General features: G+C 33.6%; 5 protein-coding genes across 11 annotated transcripts; all 5 read left to right on the forward strand.

Moving 5' to 3' along the window:
- Positions 1-954: 954 nt before the first annotated feature.
- On the forward strand, positions 955-7152 carry LOC107429875 (multiple C2 domain and transmembrane region protein 7). Its single transcript, XM_016040632.4, has 2 exons — positions 955-1326; positions 3785-7152. Exon 2 carries the CDS (start codon positions 3831-3833, stop codon positions 6846-6848), a length of 3018 nt encoding a protein of 1005 aa, XP_015896118.3. The 5' UTR covers positions 955-1326; positions 3785-3830; the 3' UTR covers positions 6849-7152.
- An 859-nt stretch (positions 7153-8011) lies between these two features.
- LOC107429888 (xyloglucan-specific galacturonosyltransferase 1) lies at positions 8012-9755 on the forward strand. The gene has a single exon (XM_025078702.3). The coding sequence runs from the start codon at positions 8018-8020 to the stop codon at positions 9725-9727; it is 1710 nt and encodes a 569-aa protein (XP_024934470.3). The 5' UTR covers positions 8012-8017; the 3' UTR covers positions 9728-9755.
- A 421-nt stretch (positions 9756-10176) lies between these two features.
- Positions 10177-12591, forward strand: LOC107429890 (DNA mismatch repair protein MLH3). Of its 4 annotated transcripts, none has more exons than XM_060818443.1 (7): positions 10177-10810; positions 10909-11002; positions 11133-11266; positions 11743-11943; positions 12038-12082; positions 12158-12211; positions 12290-12591. In XM_060818443.1, exons 3-7 carry the CDS (start codon positions 11198-11200, stop codon positions 12332-12334), a joined length of 414 nt encoding a protein of 137 aa, XP_060674426.1. In that variant the 5' UTR covers positions 10177-10810; positions 10909-11002; positions 11133-11197; the 3' UTR covers positions 12335-12591. The 4 variants fall into 4 exon arrangements, with proteins under 4 accessions (XP_060674426.1, XP_060674427.1, XP_060674425.1 ...); XM_060818444.1 differs by having other exon boundaries at positions 12398-12591; XM_060818442.1 differs by having other exon boundaries at positions 11142-11266; positions 12158-12591.
- Positions 12592-15848: 3257 nt separating this feature from the next.
- Positions 15849-18221, forward strand: LOC107429895 (probable phospholipid hydroperoxide glutathione peroxidase). Of its 2 annotated transcripts, XM_025079165.3 has the most exons (7): positions 15850-15965; positions 16081-16192; positions 16944-17020; positions 17116-17177; positions 17468-17586; positions 17722-17889; positions 18010-18221. In XM_025079165.3, exons 2-7 carry the CDS (start codon positions 16145-16147, stop codon positions 18040-18042), a joined length of 507 nt encoding a protein of 168 aa, XP_024934933.1. In that variant the 5' UTR covers positions 15850-15965; positions 16081-16144; the 3' UTR covers positions 18043-18221. The 2 variants fall into 2 exon arrangements, with proteins under 2 accessions (XP_015896153.2, XP_024934933.1); XM_016040667.4 differs by having other exon boundaries at positions 15849-16192.
- Positions 18222-18360: 139 nt separating this feature from the next.
- On the forward strand, positions 18361-21794 carry LOC107429896 (probable glutathione peroxidase 8). Of its 3 annotated transcripts, none has more exons than XM_048464613.2 (7): positions 18361-18777; positions 18869-18959; positions 20051-20127; positions 20398-20459; positions 20816-20934; positions 21285-21452; positions 21579-21794. In XM_048464613.2, the coding sequence occupies exons 2-7, from the start codon at positions 18909-18911 to the stop codon at positions 21609-21611; spliced, it is 510 nt and encodes a 169-aa protein (XP_048320570.1). In that variant the 5' UTR covers positions 18361-18777; positions 18869-18908; the 3' UTR covers positions 21612-21794. The 3 variants fall into 3 exon arrangements, with proteins under 3 accessions (XP_048320570.1, XP_048320571.1, XP_048320569.1); XM_048464614.2 differs by having other exon boundaries at positions 18890-18959; XM_048464612.2 differs by having other exon boundaries at positions 18361-18959.
- Positions 21795-22037: the final 243 nt, after the last annotated feature.

Consider the following 22037-nt stretch of genomic DNA (forward strand, 5'->3'; position numbering starts at 1 on the left):
GTAAATAAATAATAAAAATCAACTCATTCTAAAATATCTGTAAGGATAAACATATTTTTGGCTAACCAATGTGAGGGAAATGTTTTCTATCCGTTTACAAAGAAAAAACATTAAAAATAAATTTTTTTTGTTACTTATTTAATATATATATATATATATATATATTTGGTAAACCTATGTTTTATTGTTAGATTATTAAAACTATATATTCTTTTTTTTTTTTTTTTTGAATCAGATTGTTAAAACTACATTAAAAGAAAGAGAATTTGTGCATAAGTAATCACCAATAAGTCAATAACTTGATGCATAGTAGACCATGGGCGTCACTTTATACATAATCCTAGATATATATTTTTATTGGCCCATGCATCTATTATTACAAAATTATATATATTAAAATTTTCATTTTACTAGAAGATGTGGACAGCTCATATTGCTTAATATTGCCTAATTACATGTAATTGTGGATTAAATATCTTATAAGTTACATATAATGGAATTTGTATATATTGAATGGGTATTCTTTCACATATGATAAATTTAAAGAGGGAAATTTTTTTGTAGATTGGAGTCTTTTTTTTCTTTTTTTGGGGAAAGAAATTGGAGTGTGATTAGAACTGAAATTATAACCAATAATCATTTATTATTTGTATTAAGTAGACTCTTTTTTATGATTAAGTAATCTAAGACAAGATAATTACAAAAATGGTAAACAATGTACTGATTGTCGTATGCACGCAGACAAAAGGTAAAGGCCACCTTACGCGCTCACCAAAATTCGCTCACCAAAATTCTAGTCAGATAGTGAGAGATCATCGCCCACTGATTGAAAACGAATGGATAAGGATCAAGAGCGCATTGGTAAGTAAATGAAACCCGGTCCCAGGGAATCATTTCTGCTTCAAGAGAGAAAAAACCGGGAAAAACCAAAAAAAAAAAATTGCCAGCAAGGACGAGTCAGAGCCCAGGAGGAGCAGAGGAGAGAAAGAAACTGAAAAAAATTAAATAAATAAACGGAGGACCATTTTCGATTTGCTCAGTACTTCACAGAAGACAGAGAGAGTAAACCAGTAATGGCATTGTGGCTATAAATACATCACCACCACTCTCTCTCTCTCTCTCTCTCTCTCTCTCTCTCTTTCATTTTGTCCATTTTCCTTCTCGTTTTTTGCGCCAAGTGAACACGGACGCCTCTCTCTCTCTTTTATATTGCTCTGAATTCGATGCTTTTACTTTAATGGTGGAGGTGGAGGTGGAGGCACTCTGAGGGCTGTTGAAAAGGGCGAAAAGCGGCTAACGAAAACGTTTGGCTTTGAAAGATATTAGGTAGGATTTTCCAACTACAAAGCACCTACGTAATTTTTTTTTTTTTTTTCCTTCTTCCTACGTCTCTACATTATTATTCTTTTGGTTTAAATTTTTTTTTAATTTCTAAATCGTTCATTATCTTTTTCCGTAATCTTTTTTTTTGGCACTATTATGAAATCTATTTGCAACTCCGGTTCTTGTTGTGGTTTTGGATTTTTATTTTTTATTTTTTATTTTTTGCATGCGAGTAAGAGATCAATTCAAAGAGAAAACGGCGTTATTTTTATTCAATGTGTTTGTTTCAGTTTGAATGTCACACTCTAAGCGTTTCTATATATATATATATATAACAAAAAAACAAGCCGAGAAAATCTTCAAACCCGTTACTGATCTGCGGTTGGTGAAGTTTTTTGCTCCTCATTCTTGTCTCTTCTTTGGTGATTCAGAACATTTTATAAACTCTAATTTGCATTTTTTTTTTTTTGTTGGTGCACAATCTGAATATTTGAGTTCGATTTTTGGTGTAACTTCTAATTGGTAATTTTCTCGGGAAAACAGAGGAAAATTGAAGTTTTTAAGTTTTCCTTCACTTTCTGTTCTCTGTCTACAGTGTTTCCAGACGTTTGAAAATTCTTGTATTTTCCAAAATCCGTCCTTTAGTGTGTTCCATTTTGTTACATCTTCTCCACAACCAAACAAGTCATGAAGATCAAAGGGCTTTTTCCTTTTTTTTTTTTAATTTGTCTGTTCTTTTTTCTTTTTATATGTTTCCAATTTGTCTTTATGTGACTTATATTAGTGAAATCGCCTATTTAGAAAGGCTCATGTGTAAGCGGGCTTTTAGGATCTTTTGCTTGCTTGAAGCATTGGGTGTTATATATTAATATACTCAAATTATTTTTATAATATGTTTATCAAAAATAATATGTATTAGATCCTTTTACGAGGGAGTATTGCACGTGCTTCTGCACAGAAAGTCTTGATCTGTTCCCTCTTCTTAATCCAACTCATGAAAATTGTTTTAATATAAAAGTGATACTTTTAGTAATTCTTAAGTTTGAGCTAAAATTAGATCTTCTATAGTTTCAACTCCGTTGGCCATTTGTACTTTATGCCTCATATTCTGCTCTTTGAAAATGTGAGCAATATTTTTTTATTTTTTTCTTTGACCAATTTCCGTTAGATTAGGTTGGTATTTATTTACCGAAAAGATTAGGCTGGTAATATTATTTTAATTAATTTGTATCCTGTTGTTGCTTGGCTGTTAGTTTCATTTTACAACCATTTCGAAGACAAGTCACAAGCTGATCTTCTTTTTTAATTAAAATAATAATAATAATAATCTTCTTCAAGGCTTTATGTTTTATTTAATGGTTACGATTTTTTTTATTTCCAAACATATTTTGGTGTTTTTATTAGTAGAGAGATGTGTCAACATCTTTATTTTCATTAAAAAATTGAAAAAAAAAAAAGAGAGAGAGTCAGCATCTTTATTTGACCTCTTAATATGGGGCCTATTAAAAGTCACATGTGGCCCTGGTAATGCATGTCTGGTCTGAAGAGTAATGACCCTTCAGTTTTTTCGTTGTGGAACTACTAAAATCCACATGTGACACCAACAATGCATGCTTGGCCTAATGGGTACTCTGCTATAAGTGTCTTCCATGCTGTGGAGATTCATTTCTCTGTGATAATAATGCTCTCTGTAATAGATAGTGAACACTAAACATAGCTGTTTTCTTCTTTGCAAGGAATCTGAATCAATCAATTAATATGATTTTTTTTGTTGTTTTTTTCATTGAATTTTCTTTCTCAATGATCCATATAGATTGTTTCATGCCTTTCCCTTCTTATGGCATTTGGTTTTGCACAAATGCTAATATACTTCTTTGGGGCCCCAATTAATATTTGTATACAAAAATTTTAAGAAAAACTATGAATTTCTAATTCTAACTTTCATGCTGATATATATGGTCCTAAATCATTTGCTAATCAACATTGCTAATGATTCCTCTACTTCTTTCAAGATGTGGTCATTCCTCTTCCTTGTGGTTGTGAAATGCGATTCCATTTCAATTTCCTAGAGATTAACTTCTTATGATCGAGCCAACAGTTTTTCATGTAATACTTTATGGTAGATCCAAACGACAGAAAACTATCTGTTTTCTAAGAAAATAATTTCCATTAATGCATGGTTTCTGTGAAAAAATGGAGCCTCATAATTTTATCATTTTCTAATTATTGTCTAAAGTTGTCTTCTGTTTCCTCTGTTGATGCATATTTGTTCATGCGTGTCTGCATGCATTCTTAGAAGTGCATTGTTGTTGATTTTCCTACAAAGTTTCATCAAAAAGTTATTTCATTCATTATTTGGATAGTTTGCTTCTAAAATCTTTTTCAAAGTATATTATTTCTCTCTCTGTTACATTTCATTGCTAGAAAATTCACAAGCTAATACTTGTTCCCTGCATTGCAGATCCCTATAGTTTTTTCCGGCTTCTCCATTGTAGAGTTATATCACCATGGGCAACCTTAAACTAGGGGTAGATGTTGTAAGTGCTCACAACCTTTTGCCTAAAGATGGTCAGGGTTCATCTAGTGCCTTTGTGGAGCTTTATTTTGATGGGCAAAGGTTCCGAACTACCATTAAAGAAAAGGATCTTAATCCTGTTTGGAATGAAAGCTTCTATTTCAACATTTCTGATCCTTCCAACCTTCACTTTCTCACTCTTGATGCCTACATCTACAATAATGTCAGAGCTACCAACTCCAGGTCATTTCTGGGCAAGATTAGTCTCACTGGGACTTCATTTGTTCCGTACTCTGATGCTCTTGTCTTGCATTATCCATTAGAAAAGCGTGGCATCTTTTCGCATGTGAGAGGAGAGCTTGGCCTGAAGGTTTATGTTACTGATGACCCATCCATAAAGTCCTCCACTCCAAACCCTGCTGTTGAATCACACCAAAATAAGGAACCAAACACACTGCATATGCAAGGTCCAGCAGTTCCCAGCGCTGTCACAAACACTAATAAGGCTGAGACAAGACATACATTTCATCATCTTCCTAATCCCCATCACCATGAACATAAGCATCATTCATCACCTCTAGAAGTTTCTCATCCTGAAACAAAGTATGAGGTTAATCAGATGAAAGCTGAATCCCAGCCGCCAAAGCTGGTCCGTGTGTACTCTGAAGCATCATCGCAACCTATAGACTATGCACTTAAAGAGACAAGCCCTTTCCTTGGAGGTGGAAGAGTTGTTGGTGGTCGTGTCATTCATGGAGACAAGACGGCAAGCACTTATGATCTTGTTGAAAGGATGTATTTTCTCTATGTAAGGGTTGTCAAAGCTCGTGAACTTCCTGCTATGGATGTTACAGGGAGTATTGATCCATTTGTGGAGGTGAAAATTGGAAACTACAAAGGAATTACAAAGCATTTTGAGAAGAAGCAAAATCCAGAATGGAATCAGGTGTTTGCCTTTTCAAAGGATAGAATGCAAGCATCTGTTCTAGAAGTCGTGATTAAGGACAAAGATCTGGTAAAAGATGATTTTGTTGGGATTGTAAGGTTTGACATCAACGAGATTCCGTTGCGAGTCCCACCAGATAGCCCTCTGGCTCCAGAGTGGTACAGGCTTGAAGATAAAAAAGGAGAAAAGATTAAGGGTGAGCTGATGCTTGCAGTCTGGGTTGGAACCCAAGCAGATGAAGCTTTTTCTGATGCATGGCATTCTGATGCTGCCACACCTATTGATGGCTCACCAGCTGCCTCCACAGTGATTCGTTCAAAGGTCTATCATGCACCAAGGTTGTGGTATGTTCGTGTCAATGTCATTGAGGCACAAGATCTAGTTCCAACTGAGAAAAATCGTTTCCCAGATGTGTATGTTAAGGTTCAGATAGGACACCAGATTATGAAAACAAAACCAGTTCAGGCTCGGACTCTGAATGCTCTTTGGAATGAAGATATTTTGTTTGTCGCTGCTGAACCTTTTGAAGATCATCTGGTCCTTTCAGTTGAGGATCGTGTAGCTCCGGGCAAAGATGAAATCATTGGTAGAGTTATCATACCATTAAATGCTGTAGACAGGCGTGCTGATGATCGCATGATACATTCCCGTTGGTTTAACCTGGAAAAGCCAGTTGCTGTGGATGTAGATCAATTGAAGAAGGAAAAATTCTCTAGCCGGATTCATCTCCGAGTTTGTCTAGATGGAGGATACCATGTTCTTGATGAGTCAACCCATTATAGTAGTGATCTTCGTCCCACAGCTAAACAGCTCTGGAAGCCATCAATAGGAGTTCTAGAACTTGGAATCTTGAATGCTGTAGGTCTCCATCCAATGAAAACACGCGATGGAAGGGGAACATCTGATACATACTGCGTAGCAAAGTATGGTCACAAGTGGGTTCGAACACGCACACTTGTTGATAACCTAAGTCCAAAATACAATGAGCAGTACACTTGGGAGGTTTTTGATCCAGCAACGGTTCTTACTGTTGGTGTGTTTGACAACAGCCAATTGGGGGAAAAGGGTCCAAATGGTAACAAGGACATAAAGATTGGAAAGGTACGGATTAGAATCTCAACTCTTGAAACAGGCCGCATATATACACACTCCTACCCGTTGTTGGTCCTCCAGCCTGCTGGTGTTAAGAAAATGGGAGAACTGCATTTGGCAATACGGTTTTCGTGCACTTCCTTTGTGAACATGCTTTATATATACTCAAAACCACTGCTGCCAAAAATGCACTATGTAAGGCCTTTTAGTGTTATGCAGCTTGACATGCTACGACACCAAGCTGTCAACATAGTGGCAGCAAGGTTAAGCAGAGCAGAGCCACCACTTCGGAAAGAAGTGGTGGAATACATGTCTGATGTGGACTCTCACCTCTGGAGCATGCGAAGGAGCAAGGCAAATTTCTTTCGTCTAATGACAGTTTTCTCTGGATTATTTGCTGTTGGGAAATGGTTTGGGGATATATGCATGTGGAGAAATCCTATAACAACAGTGCTTGTCCATGTTCTCTATCTCATGCTTGTTTGCTTTCCCGAACTAATTCTGCCAACAGTTTTCCTCTATATGTTTCTAATAGGGATATGGAATTTCCGCTACCGGCCTAGATATCCTCCTCATATGAACACGAAAATTTCACAAGCGGAGGCAGTTCATCCAGATGAGCTGGATGAGGAATTTGACACATTCCCAACAACACGAAGTCCAGAGCTGGTGAGAATGAGATATGATAGGCTAAGGAGTGTGGCTGGTAGGATTCAAACTGTGGTGGGTGATATAGCAACGCAAGGAGAGCGGATTCAGGCACTGCTAAGCTGGAGAGATCCACGTGCTACGGCCATGTTTGTTACATTCTGCCTCATAGCAGCATTAGTAATGTACGTGACACCATTCCAGATAGTGGCAGCTTTGGCAGGGTTTTATGTGATGAGGCATCCTAGGTTCCGCCATAGGTTGCCATCGGTGCCTATCAACTTCTTTCGCCGACTGCCTGCTAGGACTGATAGTATGTTGTAGATTGAAGAAGACATGTTTTTGTTACTCCTTGTAAGTGCTTCATTGCTCTTCTTGTATCTTGCTTTCTAACTTGGGCTACAAGATTGTATTGTTCATGATGCCAAGCTACCATAAATAATTTCCTACCTGGCTGTTTTAGCCCCATGCCCATGGAAGTGGAAGAGTAAGTGATTGTCAGTTTGTTTCCATTTCACAGCAGAATATTAACATTTACTATATTTTAAAAAGCTTGCTTTCATTCTGTATTTTAGTGTCTCCTTGAAAGCTTTTTGGTTAGATTTGTATTTGGATTTTCATGTCAAAAACATTAGAATAACAATCCCACTTGAGAAAACGTTTTTTCAAGTCAAATAATCACACCACTTAGGAGAGACTTCAGATGCGTTTAGGTTTGATAAACCAGATGGCCATTATGGAAATTAGTAGGTCCTGCAAGCGTTCGTTTTGCTCTACATTTCAACATTAAGTACTGGCTCTTTTAAGCACAAACCTAAATAAAAGAAAGCCCAACTCATTTATAAAATTGGGCTAGAACATTGTTTCATGACAATTTTTAAACAAAAAAAAAAAAAAATAGTCTGTTTTTTATCCCTCTGTTTCCAACAATTTTTAAAAAAATATACATCACTAAATTAGCATATTTACTCAATACTCATGTTTATGTTCGTATATATGCATGGAAGGTTTAGTAAAATGACATTGTTTTTTTTTTTTTTTTTTTTTTTTTTTTTTTTGCCTTTGACATATATAGTTGATGACTTGTATGATTGATGTCTTAAGCTATTATTTATGTTGAGGATTCAACTATATATTCAAATTTTAAATTGAGACCTTATTAAATAATTAATGTAGCATCCCCTCTCTTGTAAACGAAAGATATATATTTAGCAATGTCAACTAACAAACACCAACCCCTAATCCAAAATATTTTATTTTATTTTATTTTCCAATCTGTATAATCACAGAAACATAATGTATATAGTCCAGACACATATAATTATGCTGTTATTTTAGTACTCAAAATACATAGAATCCTACTCCAACGTGCATACAGGTTGTTCTTCATTCTAATACGTGCTTTCATGTTCCAACTCATTTGCTAGACATAAATACCACTAGAAAAACGCAGAATCAAAGGTATATTCATAGATAGCAAACTCCTTCCCAAAATGGCCATTTCTGTGTCTAAGAAGAAATCCAAACAATCCAAGAAAATTGTCGAGGAAAAACCTTGTAATTTCTCTTTCTGTGATACATTTCTATTCAGATTTCTATCTCGAATCCCTGCAGCAATTCTAATACTGTTTCTTGTCTTCGTTTGGTCCTCTTCCACCACCATTATTTCTGGCAATATTGTTCATGTTTGTGTATCTTCAAGAAAGCTCAACAATCTTTATTGCCTTTCTGCTGGTTCTCAACCCAATTTTGACATCCCACATCCTGAGTTTTTCAGTAATACGACTTCTATTACTCTCAGTGATACCACTTCCGTTAATCTCAGTAGCAGTAGTACTACTACCTCTGTTAGTCCAAGTACCAGCATAGAAACGAAGAAAGAGATTGTTGAAGTTGTCAAAAAATTAGATGAATCTGATAAGATTGTTAGAGATACATCAGATGAAGATCGAGAAGATGAGGTTGCAAATGCAGTCAAGGTGGTCGAAGAGCAAATGCAAATGCACCGGTCATGGAAATCCGATCATAATCATGCTGCAGGGTGTGATGGAAAGGGGATATTTGTCTATGATTTGCCATCAAAGTTTAACAAAGACTTGGTGGGACAGTGCCACGAAATGGTTCCATGGATGGATTTCTGCCAGTATTTCAAAAATGAAGCACTTGGGGAGCCAATTCAAAGCCTTGGTAAAGGATGGTTTACGACTCATCAGTATTCATTGGAGCCAATATTCCATTCAAGAGTTTTGAAACATCCTTGCAGGGTTTACAATGAGAATGAAGCAAAACTTTTCTATGTACCATTCTATGGTGGTTTAGATGTTCTTAGATGGCATTTCAAAAATGTCTCTAATGATGTCAAAGACATTCTAGCTTTGGAGCTGATAAAGTGGCTTGAAGCACAAAAACCATGGTCTAGGAATTCAGGCAAAGATCATGTATTTGTGTTGGGGAAAATCTCATGGGATTTTAGAAGAAATTTCACTTCATGGGGTACTAGACTATTAGAGCTGGATCAAATGCAGAATCCAATAAAGCTTTTGATCGAAAGGCAACCTTGGCATGTAAATGACGTTGGAATTCCACATCCAACTTACTTCCATCCACAATCAGACGATGATATAATCTCGTGGCAATCGAAGATCATCAGCTCATATCGAAAAACCTTGGTCAGCTTTGCTGGTGCAGCTAGGCCTGATTCAACCGAGACCATAAGATCGATTTTGATAAAACAATGTACTTCATCAGACAACCAGAAATGCAAGTTTCTTGATTGTAGTTCAAGGGGATGTGATCAACCCGAGTCAGTAATTCAGCTTTTCATGGAGTCTGAATTCTGCTTGCAGCCTCCAGGAGATAGTCCAACAAGAAAATCTGTATTTGATTCATTGATATCAGGTTGTATACCTGTAATGTTTGATCCTTTTACAGCTTACTATCAGTATCCATGGCATTTACCAGAAGATCATGGTAGATATTCTATGTTCGTGGACAAAAATGAGGTTAGAGAAATGAAGGTCAATTTGGTCGAGAAGTTGATGAAAGTTCCATTGAAGGAGAGGCAGGAAATGAGAAGGTATATAGTCTATGAGTTATTGCCTGGTTTGGTGTATGGGGATCCAAATTCCCAGCTTGAGAAGTTTCATGATGCGTTTTCTATTGCAATGAGTAGTCTCCTAGAAAGGGCGAATAGATTGGAGTAAAGTTGTATTCGTTTAATGTTAGTCAGCATGGTCTCCCTTTGATTGATTATTTGTACTCTTTATTCTTTTTTTCTTTTTTTAATTATATATATATATATATATATTCACCGATCTATTTGAAGTGTAGATCATAAACTTGGTATTAGGGAAATATAACTCTACTATTAATATTTTGTTACAAAAAAAAAAAAAAAAAAACTCTACTATTAATATTTATTTGGCCAAAATTTTTAAGAAAAATTATCATTTGTTTGTATCACATTTTAAGTCACTATTGACACAAATAACTAGCAAAAGATGTAGAAATTTCTAATTTGGGCTATCAAATATTCCAAATCAATCATGATAACCACTCTAATTAAAATTTTGCAGTAACTATATTTTATCCCTTTCTATTTTTATCAATGATAATATTAATGATTGTAAAACTTGTAAATATCAATTGGAAATATTCTGTAAAGTCGACCCCATTTTATGAGGAGCATCTTGATGAAGAAAATGGTTTCTCATCTTATTCAGGCACAGATACGGGAAGGATTGGCTCTGGTCATCAGACCATAAACTCTAAATCGTGCTTTGTAACCTCAGATTCCTCATCTCAAGCCACACCTTGGGATATAGAAGATTGCCCTGATATTGACACACTTGAAGAGAGATCTAGATCTGTTATAAGGGCTGGCAATAAGAATTTTTTGGATAGTGAAGAAAAGGATCACAGATTCAGTTATGACATGAAGTTGAACAGCTCCAGCCAAGAGAACTACACCACGTGTTGGACAAAAAGTGGATTAGATTTTACCACTCCATGCCGATTCCCTCAAAGACACAATTTGAATATTGAAATTTCCCCGCTTTGCACAGATATATTGACAGATGAGACACACTGGTCAAATTGTGATTCACATGATGGAGATCACACGGATACTGGAATCTACAAAAGCCAAAGAGGCCAGCTTGCAGACTACCAGCACTGTGAAAGGTATCATTCTATCAACGAAAGGTCAAGAAGCCACTCGGCTCCACCCTTTTATAGAAGTAAAAGAAGGTTTATTGCCTTGAATCATCCTGTGACAAAGGAAACAGGTGAAGTCAATGTCCCTGCTTACGTTGGTATTCTTATGTGAATTTCTATTTAAGAGTTGGTGAGAAGCAAGACTAGCTAATAAACCTGTATGGTGCAGAAGCGGCCGAGATGAAGCATCCCCATCATTCTTCTGATACTTTTCATCAAAATTTGAAGCAAAGTGCTGTGGAGGATTTATTCTTAGATACCAGGTGCACCTTAGTATCTCTCTCTTCTTCGTCTTTCTCTCTTGTACTTGTACTTCTTCTTCACTCTCTTTCTCTTCTCTTCTCTTTTTTCTTTTTTACTTTGGAAGTTGCTGAAAGTAGTTTAATTTGTTAGTCACCCTAGACTCGCTTCCAGGCCAGATGAGAATAATGTGACAGACCTTGAAGAAGACATCAAGAATGTTCACAAAGATGGAAAGCTTGAACAATCTCTACATGTCAAAATTACAAATACTGATCCAGTTAAAGGTATTTTGGTTTATTTATACAGAAGTTATGCCCATTAGATAAATTCATACTGAGAAATCAGGTATTGAGGGATCTGGAATGATTGAAGAGACTAACAAAAGTTTTTGCAATAGCAAGTGTTTTTCATGAATCATTAAATGAGCAATCATTGAATGACAAAGAAAAATAGTTCAGTCTGTTGCAGCTTGTGTTGATTGCTTAGATATCTGCACAGCAGTATAAGCTTTATAGTGAACCTGATGCTAGAAGTACAATGTTGATTTTTCAGAAATTGTCTCTACGGAATTTCAAGATTACCTTGATTCCTGGACTAAGTGGGGGAAACGCTATCCACAGACTTCCCTAAGTGATCTTGCATTTTTTTTAACCTTTTTTTCTATTAATAATGAGTTATTCAGCTCCATAATAATTTAATGCAATAAATACTGCCCATTCTAATCAACTGGTGATTGGAGATTTAATCATGTGGTATGCAGAGTAATAATAAATTACACGATGTCCGCAATCAGAGTGATATGCTTGATATTTCTTCCCGGTTCTTGCACCTCGCTACTGACTCATTAGTTCCTAATTCTATTAACAAGCATTTCCTTGAGAATGCCAAAGTTCTCCAACAGGTGGATAAGAAGTTTATTCCAATATTTGTGGCTGGCAAAACGCTTGCTGTTATTGATCAGGTTCATTCATACTTCTAGATCATATTTCTCATCTAAATCTCATACATGCACAAGTTACACTAGGTTATGACTTCGAAGTGGCTTTTTCTTACAGCATGCTGCAGATGAAAGGATTCGGCTAGAGGAGCTGCGTCAAAAGGTACAGATGTTTTTCCTACTGAAACTTTTAGAAAGATTTAATTTATTGCGTCTGACAAGTTTATTTAATGAGTAGGTCTTGTCTGGAGAAGCCAGGACTATTACGTATCTGGATGCTGAACAAGAACTGGTATGTCTCTATTTGATGCTTCATGAAGCTTTAATTGGTTACTTGGGTATTTGAGTTTCTTGTTATGTGTAATTTTAGATGCTGCCAGAGATTGGGTTACCACTTATTGCACAATTATGCTGAGTCAGTAAAAGAGTGGGCTTGGATCTGCAACATTAAGGTCTTTATCATTCTAATCTTTTGCAGGAATTTGAACATTCTCCATGAGAAACCTACAATTGTCACACTTCTTGCAGTGAGCATCATCATTTCTCTTTTTTAATTCTTGCAGCTCTTATGTGCGCTCAAATCATGTCAAAAAAAAGAATTTTTGAAAATTATCGAATATTGATAAAATCTTGATTCAAATTTATAATAAAATAAAATAAAATTAATTGTTATTGAAATTCCATCATATTCTTATTTCCTTAAAATTTTATCAATTTAATTGTAAAAGTTGGAAAAATATTAATGGAAATTACCATAACACTCTCTCCAGAAGTCAATTTAACGAATATTATCATAACATTCATTTTCACATGAAGATCCAACCTCTTTGAAATTTAATTTGGATTTTTATATACGTTCAATAATATTTTAAAATTTAATAAAAATTAAAATTATTTTAAAAGTTTTATAAAAATCATTGTGGAAATTTCTAAAATATCAACAAATTATAGATATTTTAAACATTGGTGGAAACATATCTTGAAAATTTTCCATATGATATTGTCATTGTTTTGAATTGACAATTTTTTAGAACATAATTAAATATGATTTTTTCAAGGATAAATCTTAATCCTATATATAGAGAGAGAGGACTTCAAAACGTTCTATTTTCATTCTCTATTCCTAAGCCATTTATATGTAGTGAGGATTTCAAATCTTTATATTTTCATTCTTTATTCTCGAACCAAGTTGAAAAATTCAATTTAATACGGCTATGGTGGGTGAAATTATTCAATAAATAAATAAATAAATAAATTCGTGTTTGATAAATAATTCGATGCCACAATTTTTTGTTTTTTTTTTTAAATTTCAATGTTTCAATCTTAAGTCACCCCAACATTACGACGAGATGAGAAAGCAAAATGTTTGATATGTGGTTCTAGGCATTTAAATTTTAATAACAATAATACTGTAATGCTATTGGAAGGTCAAAGAAAAATGGTTATACATTTAGATGTATGTTTAAAAAACTCAGATTTTGTTATTATTAAATAATAATAATAATGTAATGTTATTGTAGAATGAAAAAAAGAAAATTGATTATACACCTAAATATATGTGTTAAAGAAGTCATGCTAGATTTGTACTTGATGATCCTTACCAATTTTAGCGAAATAGATTATGTAAATTAGCTTTTTAAAAAGTAAGTTTTATATTTTTCAATATTTGCAATTCAAAAACCTTCTCTATTTTACTTTCTATCATTATTTGTAATATTTTAAATTCCAATAATGAATTACAAATTGCATTATTTGAAGTGTTTTTAATATTTGAAATTCTAATAATGAATTACAAATTGCATTATTTGAAGTGACATTTGTTTGATTTCTGCCCTTCGTGTATATAGATTTGTCATTATTCTTACATCCATTGAAGGTTTAAATGTAATTTACACAACATTAAATTTGTGCTTTTGCATTAATTCTTGATAATACTAACATAACACTTTTTTACATAAAGCATATTAACATAACATTATCATAAAACTCCCTTTCATATGTAGATATAGCTTTTGTTGAACTCAATTTGAATTTTTTAAATTTTATAAAAATTAAAATTTAATAGATTAAAAATTATAGTGGAAATTTTAAAAATATTAATAGATATTATGAAAATTTTGAAGGGGGTTGATATGAAAATATATGGATAGAAATTTTTTTGAAAATATCAAAAATTTTGACAAGAATTATAATTTTTTTTTTCAGCATAAATATCCTATTCACTTATTGAAATGATGAAAATTTCAGAAAAATATTACAAAAATTATTAATATTTTAAACATTACTTTAAACAATATTAATTTTTGTCGTTTACCTCAATTTATGAATTGAGTTTTCTATTATTTTCCTAACCATTTTGCCAAATTAGGCATACATATTATAGAAAAGTGAAATGAAATAAAGTAAAACAGTTTTTAAACAACATTATATGAGTTTTATGAAATTAATTTTATAAAATTAAATGCATGCTTAGAGTTTAAATAAATAAATAAATATAATATAATATTTTAAATAGAATGTGAAAAACTTTGTAATCTAGAGGACAAAATACAAAAAGTAAATGGTATAGGTTAATGGGGCAAAACCCAATCATCCTTTAAATTTAAAATTTTAATATGATGGTTACAGTTTAATTTTAAATTCAAAACCTCACATCTAAAAAAGTGAAAATTACCGTTAGAGTATTCTTGGAGGGCCTATGGATCTTATAAATATGAAAACATTTTACATTTTCTTTTGTGGATTTTAGATTTATTTCTTTATCAAGTGAAGAAACTCTCAAAATATTTGATGACATCAGCCATGACGAAAATGAAATAAGCAATAAATTGATTTCTGTATGTTACCATGAAAACGGTCCGCATCCAGGACCAGTCTTTGTCATATCTCAATATTCTTCCCAAAATAAGAAAATCTTATTCTATCAATGTGAACAGTAGAAAAAAAATTAAAGACTATGGAAGCCCAATTTTGCTGTCAAAGATTTGTTCCTTTCCCATATAATCAAATTTTTATCTCATTATATTTCGTAAAATAATTTTAAATTAGTAAAATCATATTATTAAATAATTTAATTTAAAGATGTTTCATCATAAACTACTCAATACTTTTGTTACTTAAAAATATTTGGTAATTTATATATGACCTAACTTTCCAACCAAGTTTGTATTAAAATTTAGAGGTCATTTTTAGTACAAAAGGATATAACAAATATTTTTGATCAATTACTTTAGTCAATTGGATAAAAAATTATTCAACGTTAAAAACTGTTTTATTTTGAATAGATTATACTTTTTTTAAATTAAATTATTTTGTAATAACTTTTTTTTATTAAAAATAAAAATCTATATACCATTGTTATGATAATTTATTAAAAATATAAGAAATTCTGATTTTGTACTAAGATGAAGATGAAGGAGAAGAAGGGAATTCTGATTTTGTTCCGAAATCCAAAGGTGTAACAAAGACAAATTAAGGTTGGTATAATAGATACACTTTTATATTACCATTTTGAGTTTGTGGAGCCTAGTGTCACTATCAATCGAGTAATTCTAATGACAAAATAAATAATAAATAAAAAAAAATAAAAGAAACTACTACTTTCACACAGACAAAGCCCAATGAAGACAAAAAAAAAACGAGGCAGCCCAATTTCATAGCCTACTCCGAACCCCCATTCACACAGTCCACACCATCTCTATTCAAAGTCCATGCACCATGACGTGTTATCTGATGCAAATTGAATCTCCGATGTTCGTCCATAAACCACTTCCACACGACACTTGGTCAATTCCAAAGCCACGTGTAGGACCGAGAAATTTCCACGTATGCTCAGGCATTTTTCGCATTCTATATACCAGATACATAGATAGATAGATAGATAGATAGAGATGGTCACACTTTCCAAGGGCTTAGCTCAGAAAGGCCAAAAATAAAAAATGGTTTGAAGATTGGTGGTGGGGTCCAAATTTTCTTATCGCTATATAAATATTCGTGGATTTCTTTGTGTTTGGTCCCAATGCTTTGCTCGTCGACTCGCCTCTTCCGTAGAAATCTTTCTATCTCTGCTATTTCGTCTTCTTTTCTGCTGTCTAATCGATTCTCTTGCGGTTCTAAGCGTACCCTTTTCGTTTCTTCTCAAATTCCTTCTTTTTCTTCCAGTTTTATAGATACCCGAGCAAATTTTCAGAGACCCATTTGGAGTTCTTTGAGATCCGAACATACAATGGCTAGCCAATCAAAGACCGGATCCATCCATGACTTCACTGTTAAGGTTTGTCCAAAAAGGATTCCTTTTATTTATTTATTTTTTTTTTGTTGTTGTTGTTGTTTAGATTGTTTCATGTGGGTCTATTGAGAACAACCACTATTTTAATTTTTAATTTTTAAATTTTTAATCGTTGTTTTATTTGGGTTTTTGGAGAATTGAAAAAGCTTACTTCATGTTGATTTTTGTGTGAAGATTTCTCTTTTTTTTTTTTTTTTTTTTTTTTTGGTTGATCTTTTTCAATTGCTAGTAGTTTGCCTTTGTTTTCTGGATACAAACAAAGTTAATAAGTTTGATGTTTTACTCAAAAATTGAACTTGATACTGTTAATTCTTTTGTAGTTCATTTTATCTGTACTTAAATAATGAGGAAGATGTCTGTTAGTATAGTTCGAGCTAGTAAGCGCCGGCAACCATTTTCAGACTGAACCTTAAAATCAAATACCCATCTTGGAATGGACTTTATATTACTAGTTGGCCTTTTAATTTAAGGGGTTATGTTATTCCCTATGAGATTGCTGTAATTATTGTTTTTCCCTATGTTTGGGTATCAATAAACTGAGAAAATTTTGCATCTGTTTCTGCAAGAGTGAGTTGTCAGTTTCTGTCTGATTTGGTATTCCGCTGTGTAGGTTAGGCTTACGCCGTTCAGGTTTAAGTAATTTTGCATGACTCATTTGGAGCCAACTTTTTGTTCTAATTCTTTGATAAACGATCTCATATAATGACTGGAAATGAATATATCCTTTTATCTCCAGGATGCTAAGGGAAATGATGTTGATCTCAGCATCTATAAGGGGAAGGTCCTCTTGATTGTTAATGTCGCATCGCAATGGTATGGCATTGGATTTCCTTTTCTGATATCTATTCTTGCAACTTATGTTCATGAACCATATCTCATATTTACTGTTTGATTTGCTTTTGATACAGTGGCTTGACCAATTCAAACTACACTGAGCTTGCACAGGTGTATGAGAAATACAAAAACCAAGGTTTAACTTTACTTCTTTACTTTGTTATTAGCTGATGCTCTCTCTTGGGCATGATTGCTATTTATGGTTATAGACTTTGCTTGGAAGAATATCACATCAGAGGAACTCTCTTTTGCTTATTCTTTGTTTTCTCTCTTAAGCTGTCTTTCTAGAGATCACTTAATTTTTCAGATGTCATGCAGTTATTTGGAGGCTACTTCTCCAATCAATTCTAATTCTTTGTGGTTTTTTTTCTTTTCTTTTCTTTAGGACACAGAAGGCTAATTTCTCTTTTGGTTCTGGTTATGTAGGATTGGAAATTCTGGCATTCCCTTGTAATCAGTTTGGAGCTCAGGAACCAGGGACCAATGACGAGATTGTAGAGTTTGCATGCACTCGTTTTAAGGCCGAGTATCCCATCTTTGATAAGGTAGGAGCATGGGATTCTCTTTTCCTTTCCCTGTAAAATTGAGTTCCTGATGCCGAAGGTTAATAGCAAAACTCACTTTTATCTGGATCAAAATAATGGGCAATTTTCAAATTTCAATACCTGCTTTGAGTCTAGGTGGATGTGAATGGTGACAATGCGGCTCCAGTGTACAAGTTCTTAAAATCAAGCAAAGGTGGACTCTTTGGGGACAGCATCAAGTGGAACTTTTCCAAGTTCCTTGTTGACAAAGATGGAAATGTTGTTGACCGCTATGCACCCACAACTTCTCCACTTAGCATTGAGGTAGTAAAATCTCAGTCATTGCCTTTAAACTCAAAAGCTCATTTCATTCACGTCAAGAATTCTGTTTTCTCCTTATCTGATAAACTAACAGAAAGTTATCTTCTTTTCTTGCTTTTGCAGAAGGATATAAAGAAACTTCTGGGGGTTGCATAAATCAGCTCTCTAAATTAGGATTCTACTATGAATAAGCATTGTAATGAGCACTCTCTCATAATGTATTGCCCCGATGGAGGACATATGCAACGGTTTATACTCAAATTATGTATTTAGTGAAACAGCACTTTATGTTCAAATGAAAGCTTAATTGTTATAAAATTTGAGCTCTTCATCTATAGTAATCCAAACCCAGTAAGCAGTTGTATGAGTTTCTTTAACTACTTGCTAAAAATGGCTGGCAATGTAAATGTTGAAACAAGTTTTGTAAAGCTTATAAGTGTCTTCAGAGTGTTGTGTTGGGTGGGTTACAGAAAAACATATTTAGCACCAAAGAGTATTGGAAAATGCAAGCACATTTAATGAAGAAAAAGCTTTGATTCTTAAAGAAATAAAATATTAAAATATAAGTACGATTTAATACATCAATAAATACTATAGCATCATTTGTAAAATTTTACGGAAGTGGAAATTATATAAAATCAAAGGACCTTAGTTTTATTACTTTTTAAAAAGAAATAAATCTTAATATTTCGAAGATTTTATTTGATTCATGTAAAATTCTTTATTGGATTGGAGGGGTAATAGAAAAGCGTCGTTACAAGTAGCGTTTTATCTTGAACTTAAGTCTTAGATTCTTCTAGCGTTTTCTGAATGAATAATCATTGCGTCAGAGAAACAAGGCGTGGTGGAGTGCGAGTGGATTGAAACTTGGCGAGTCAAAACAATAAAAAGGCATGCTTCATGGTCGAAAGACTACAAACTCTGCTCTATTATATAGTTTTCTTATTTTACCGAATTCTGGGTTTGTTTGTTCTCTTTATAGTAGCTCCTTTTAACTTCATAGTTAAAACACCGGCTAGAGGATGACTAGCCAGCCCAGATTCCCGGAAACAATTTACGACTTCACTGTCAAGGTTTGTCTTTGCCTCAAAATCATGCAAACCATTCATGTATTGAATTTTTTCACTTGTGGGTCTTAATTTGATAGTTATAAAGTAGAGCTTATTTAAGTGGGTCGTTTGGCAGATGGGATTAATTGGATGGAACATGTTGCTTTTTTAGCAGTAATCCTAACCCTTCGTACAATAGATTTTTGGGTGTTTTGAGTACGTTGCTCTTGTTTCTTCTGTTCAAAGGAACATTTTGATTGTAGTGTGTAGTAGGCACGTGTCCCACTGGTTCTGTGGTTGGGATTTTAGAGAACCTCTTATATCTGGAGGGATGATGAAATTTTTTATTATTATTTTTATTATTATTATTATTTTTGCCACTAACTTTATGGTTTGGTGAAGATTTTAGAATTTTCACCTTTTTCCTACATGTAAATCCCAATGATCCTCTGACATTTCTTGGAATTGTTAATTAAATGAAATATCTTTCGGGATATATACAGATCCTCCTTCTGAAGAAATATGATAAAGTGTTTGTTGTTCCAAAATTTTGTTATAAATGGAAAAATATATTTGGGAAATGTATTGGAGATCTTGGTAAAATTCATGTTGATGGATTCTTTTACATCAAGTGCCATGATTGATTTTTGAAAGGACAGGACGAAGAAGGCATAGTAGTTTTTACTTCTACATTTCTTTATGTTCTTTTTCTTTCTTGGTTAAATTATTTATCCTTCCAACTCGTATTAGAATTTGTAGGGTTTAGGCATTGTTTTTTCTTGTAGTAAATTCCATACTGGTTGAAGTGGATGTGCTCATTGTTCCCTTCCTCCTTTGGTAATGAATGTTACATAGGTTAAGCTAATACTATTTTAGATTTAGTATTGCTTATCTATGATTTTTTTTTTTTTTTTTTTTACGGTTATTTAACCACCCCCCCACATCCCCACCCATCCCCCCCCCCCCCCCCCCCAAATTTAGATTTAGTATTGCTTATCTATGATATTTTTTTTTTTTTATGGTTATTTAACCACCCCCCCCCCCCCCCCCCCCCAGAACAAAAAAAAAAAAAAGAAAAAAGAAAAAAAGAAATTGATGGTTTATTGCCTGTACAGGATGCCAAGGGAGATGATATAGATCTTTCTACTTATAAGGGAAAAGTTCTACTGATTGTCAATGTTGCCTCTAAATGGTAGTCCTTCTCTGCCTCCCTGCTATCATTGTTTCTCTCTTTATATATGTGTATATATATATATTATCTTCTTTTACTGGATCCTGTTATTGTGACCTAACTCCAACCATAATATATTTGGTTATTTTTTCAATTTTACCCAAAATACCGTTTATTATTATCTCAGCTGTGCAATTTTTGGTTCATCTCTTCCTTATATTCCCTGTTTATTCATATATATCATTTGTATCTCTTTATTCACTGCTGTTTGTGTCTTGTTGATTGTGGCAGTGGAATGACCAACTCTAACTACACAGAGCTGAATCAGTTATATGAGAAGTATAAAGATCATGGTTTGAATTTCTAACCTATGTTATTTCTAATGCTGATCATTTCCAGCAACCATTTCAAGATTTTCTGTAATATGGTAGCTAGGTCTTCATCTAATCTGAGGTTTTGCAGAAATATTGTACTTATACATGTACATTGCATGCCTTCCTTTGAATCTCTCTCTCTCTCTCTCTTGCTTACTCTCTATGCAAATTTTGCATACACATCTGCGGCCTTTTGTCTTTTTTAATTTTCCAGTAGATTATTTACCATTTGCATTTAGTTTGAATTTTAGAATATGATTAAATTAGAACTCAGTAAACATGCAATTTTTTACCATGTTCTTAGTTTATCCTTTTGAATAATCTACTGGATGCAGGGTTGGAGATACTGGCATTTCCTTGCAATCAGTTTGGTGAGGAGGAACCAGGAAGTAATGAACAGATCACAGAGTTTGTCTGTACTCGTTTCAAATCAGAATTTCCCATCTTTGACAAGGTAGTTTCATAATACTGAGAATTTTATTTATTTATTTTTTTCCTATTTTTCTTTTTAGTTTAACAGATAACTATTGGGCTACTCCGAATACCAACATAGTGTTTGCCATAACATTGACAAGACAAAATGACCTAAGCTTTATCAAACAGCGACATGCCTTGCCCTATTATAATCATATTTCTAGAAGATTTGTTAGGTTTGAGTTCATCTGTTAACATGTGGATCTAAATTTACTTTCTTAGTCATGCAGATAGACTTAAAAGAACCATCTAGACATGTCAAGAACATTTATTTTACAAGCCAAATTTTGATTTAACCAATAAGCATGATTCTTACCCGTGTTCTACTAGATTGAAGTAAATGGTGAAAGTGCTGCTCCAATATACAAGTTCTTGAAGTCTGGGAAATGGGGCATTTTTGGGGATGATATTCAATGGAACTTTGCAAAGTTTTTGGTGGACAAAGATGGGAAAGTCGTTGACCGTTATTATCCCACAACTTCTCCTCTTAGCCTCGAGGTATTTAAAAAAAAAAAAAGAAAAAAAAAAAAAGCCCAAAGTCTTATTCTTTCTAGTCTATGTTGGTTATAGCTGGTGATTATCATATGTTGCATCAATCTCAGTTTTGTGATGTTGTTACTGCAGCATGACATAAAGAAGCTCTTGGGAATCTCATGAAGTGTGAAGGCTTTTAACTAGTTGTGCTTGCTTTTTTTGTGTGTTTGTGAGCCGATGTTTCGGTCAGGTTGTTGTGGTAGATGCTATTATAATCGTGTGATGTGTTACGTATCAAGATTGAAAATGCAAACCAACATCCTTTTTGTTTTATTATTATATTATATTATATCATTTCACATTGTACGTACTAATTCTCTTTTGTTTATATAAAACCCATGCTTTCCACACAAAATAAATAAATAAATAAAGTCATGTCAATGTACTAAAATTGGCCTTGTGGTTCAGATTTAATGTTCTCTATTGACTCATTTTTGAACCAATCTGGTTTGTCAACTGAGAGGAATAATGCAAAATCTGATTAAATCCACACTAAGAGCCATATAGGCAGTCAGCAATCAAGCCTATCGCACCATATTTATTATTATA

The sequence above is a fragment of the Ziziphus jujuba genome, chromosome 6 (genome assembly GCF_031755915.1).
Source record: "Ziziphus jujuba cultivar Dongzao chromosome 6, ASM3175591v1".
Lineage (NCBI taxonomy): Eukaryota > Viridiplantae > Streptophyta > Magnoliopsida > Rosales > Rhamnaceae > Ziziphus > Ziziphus jujuba.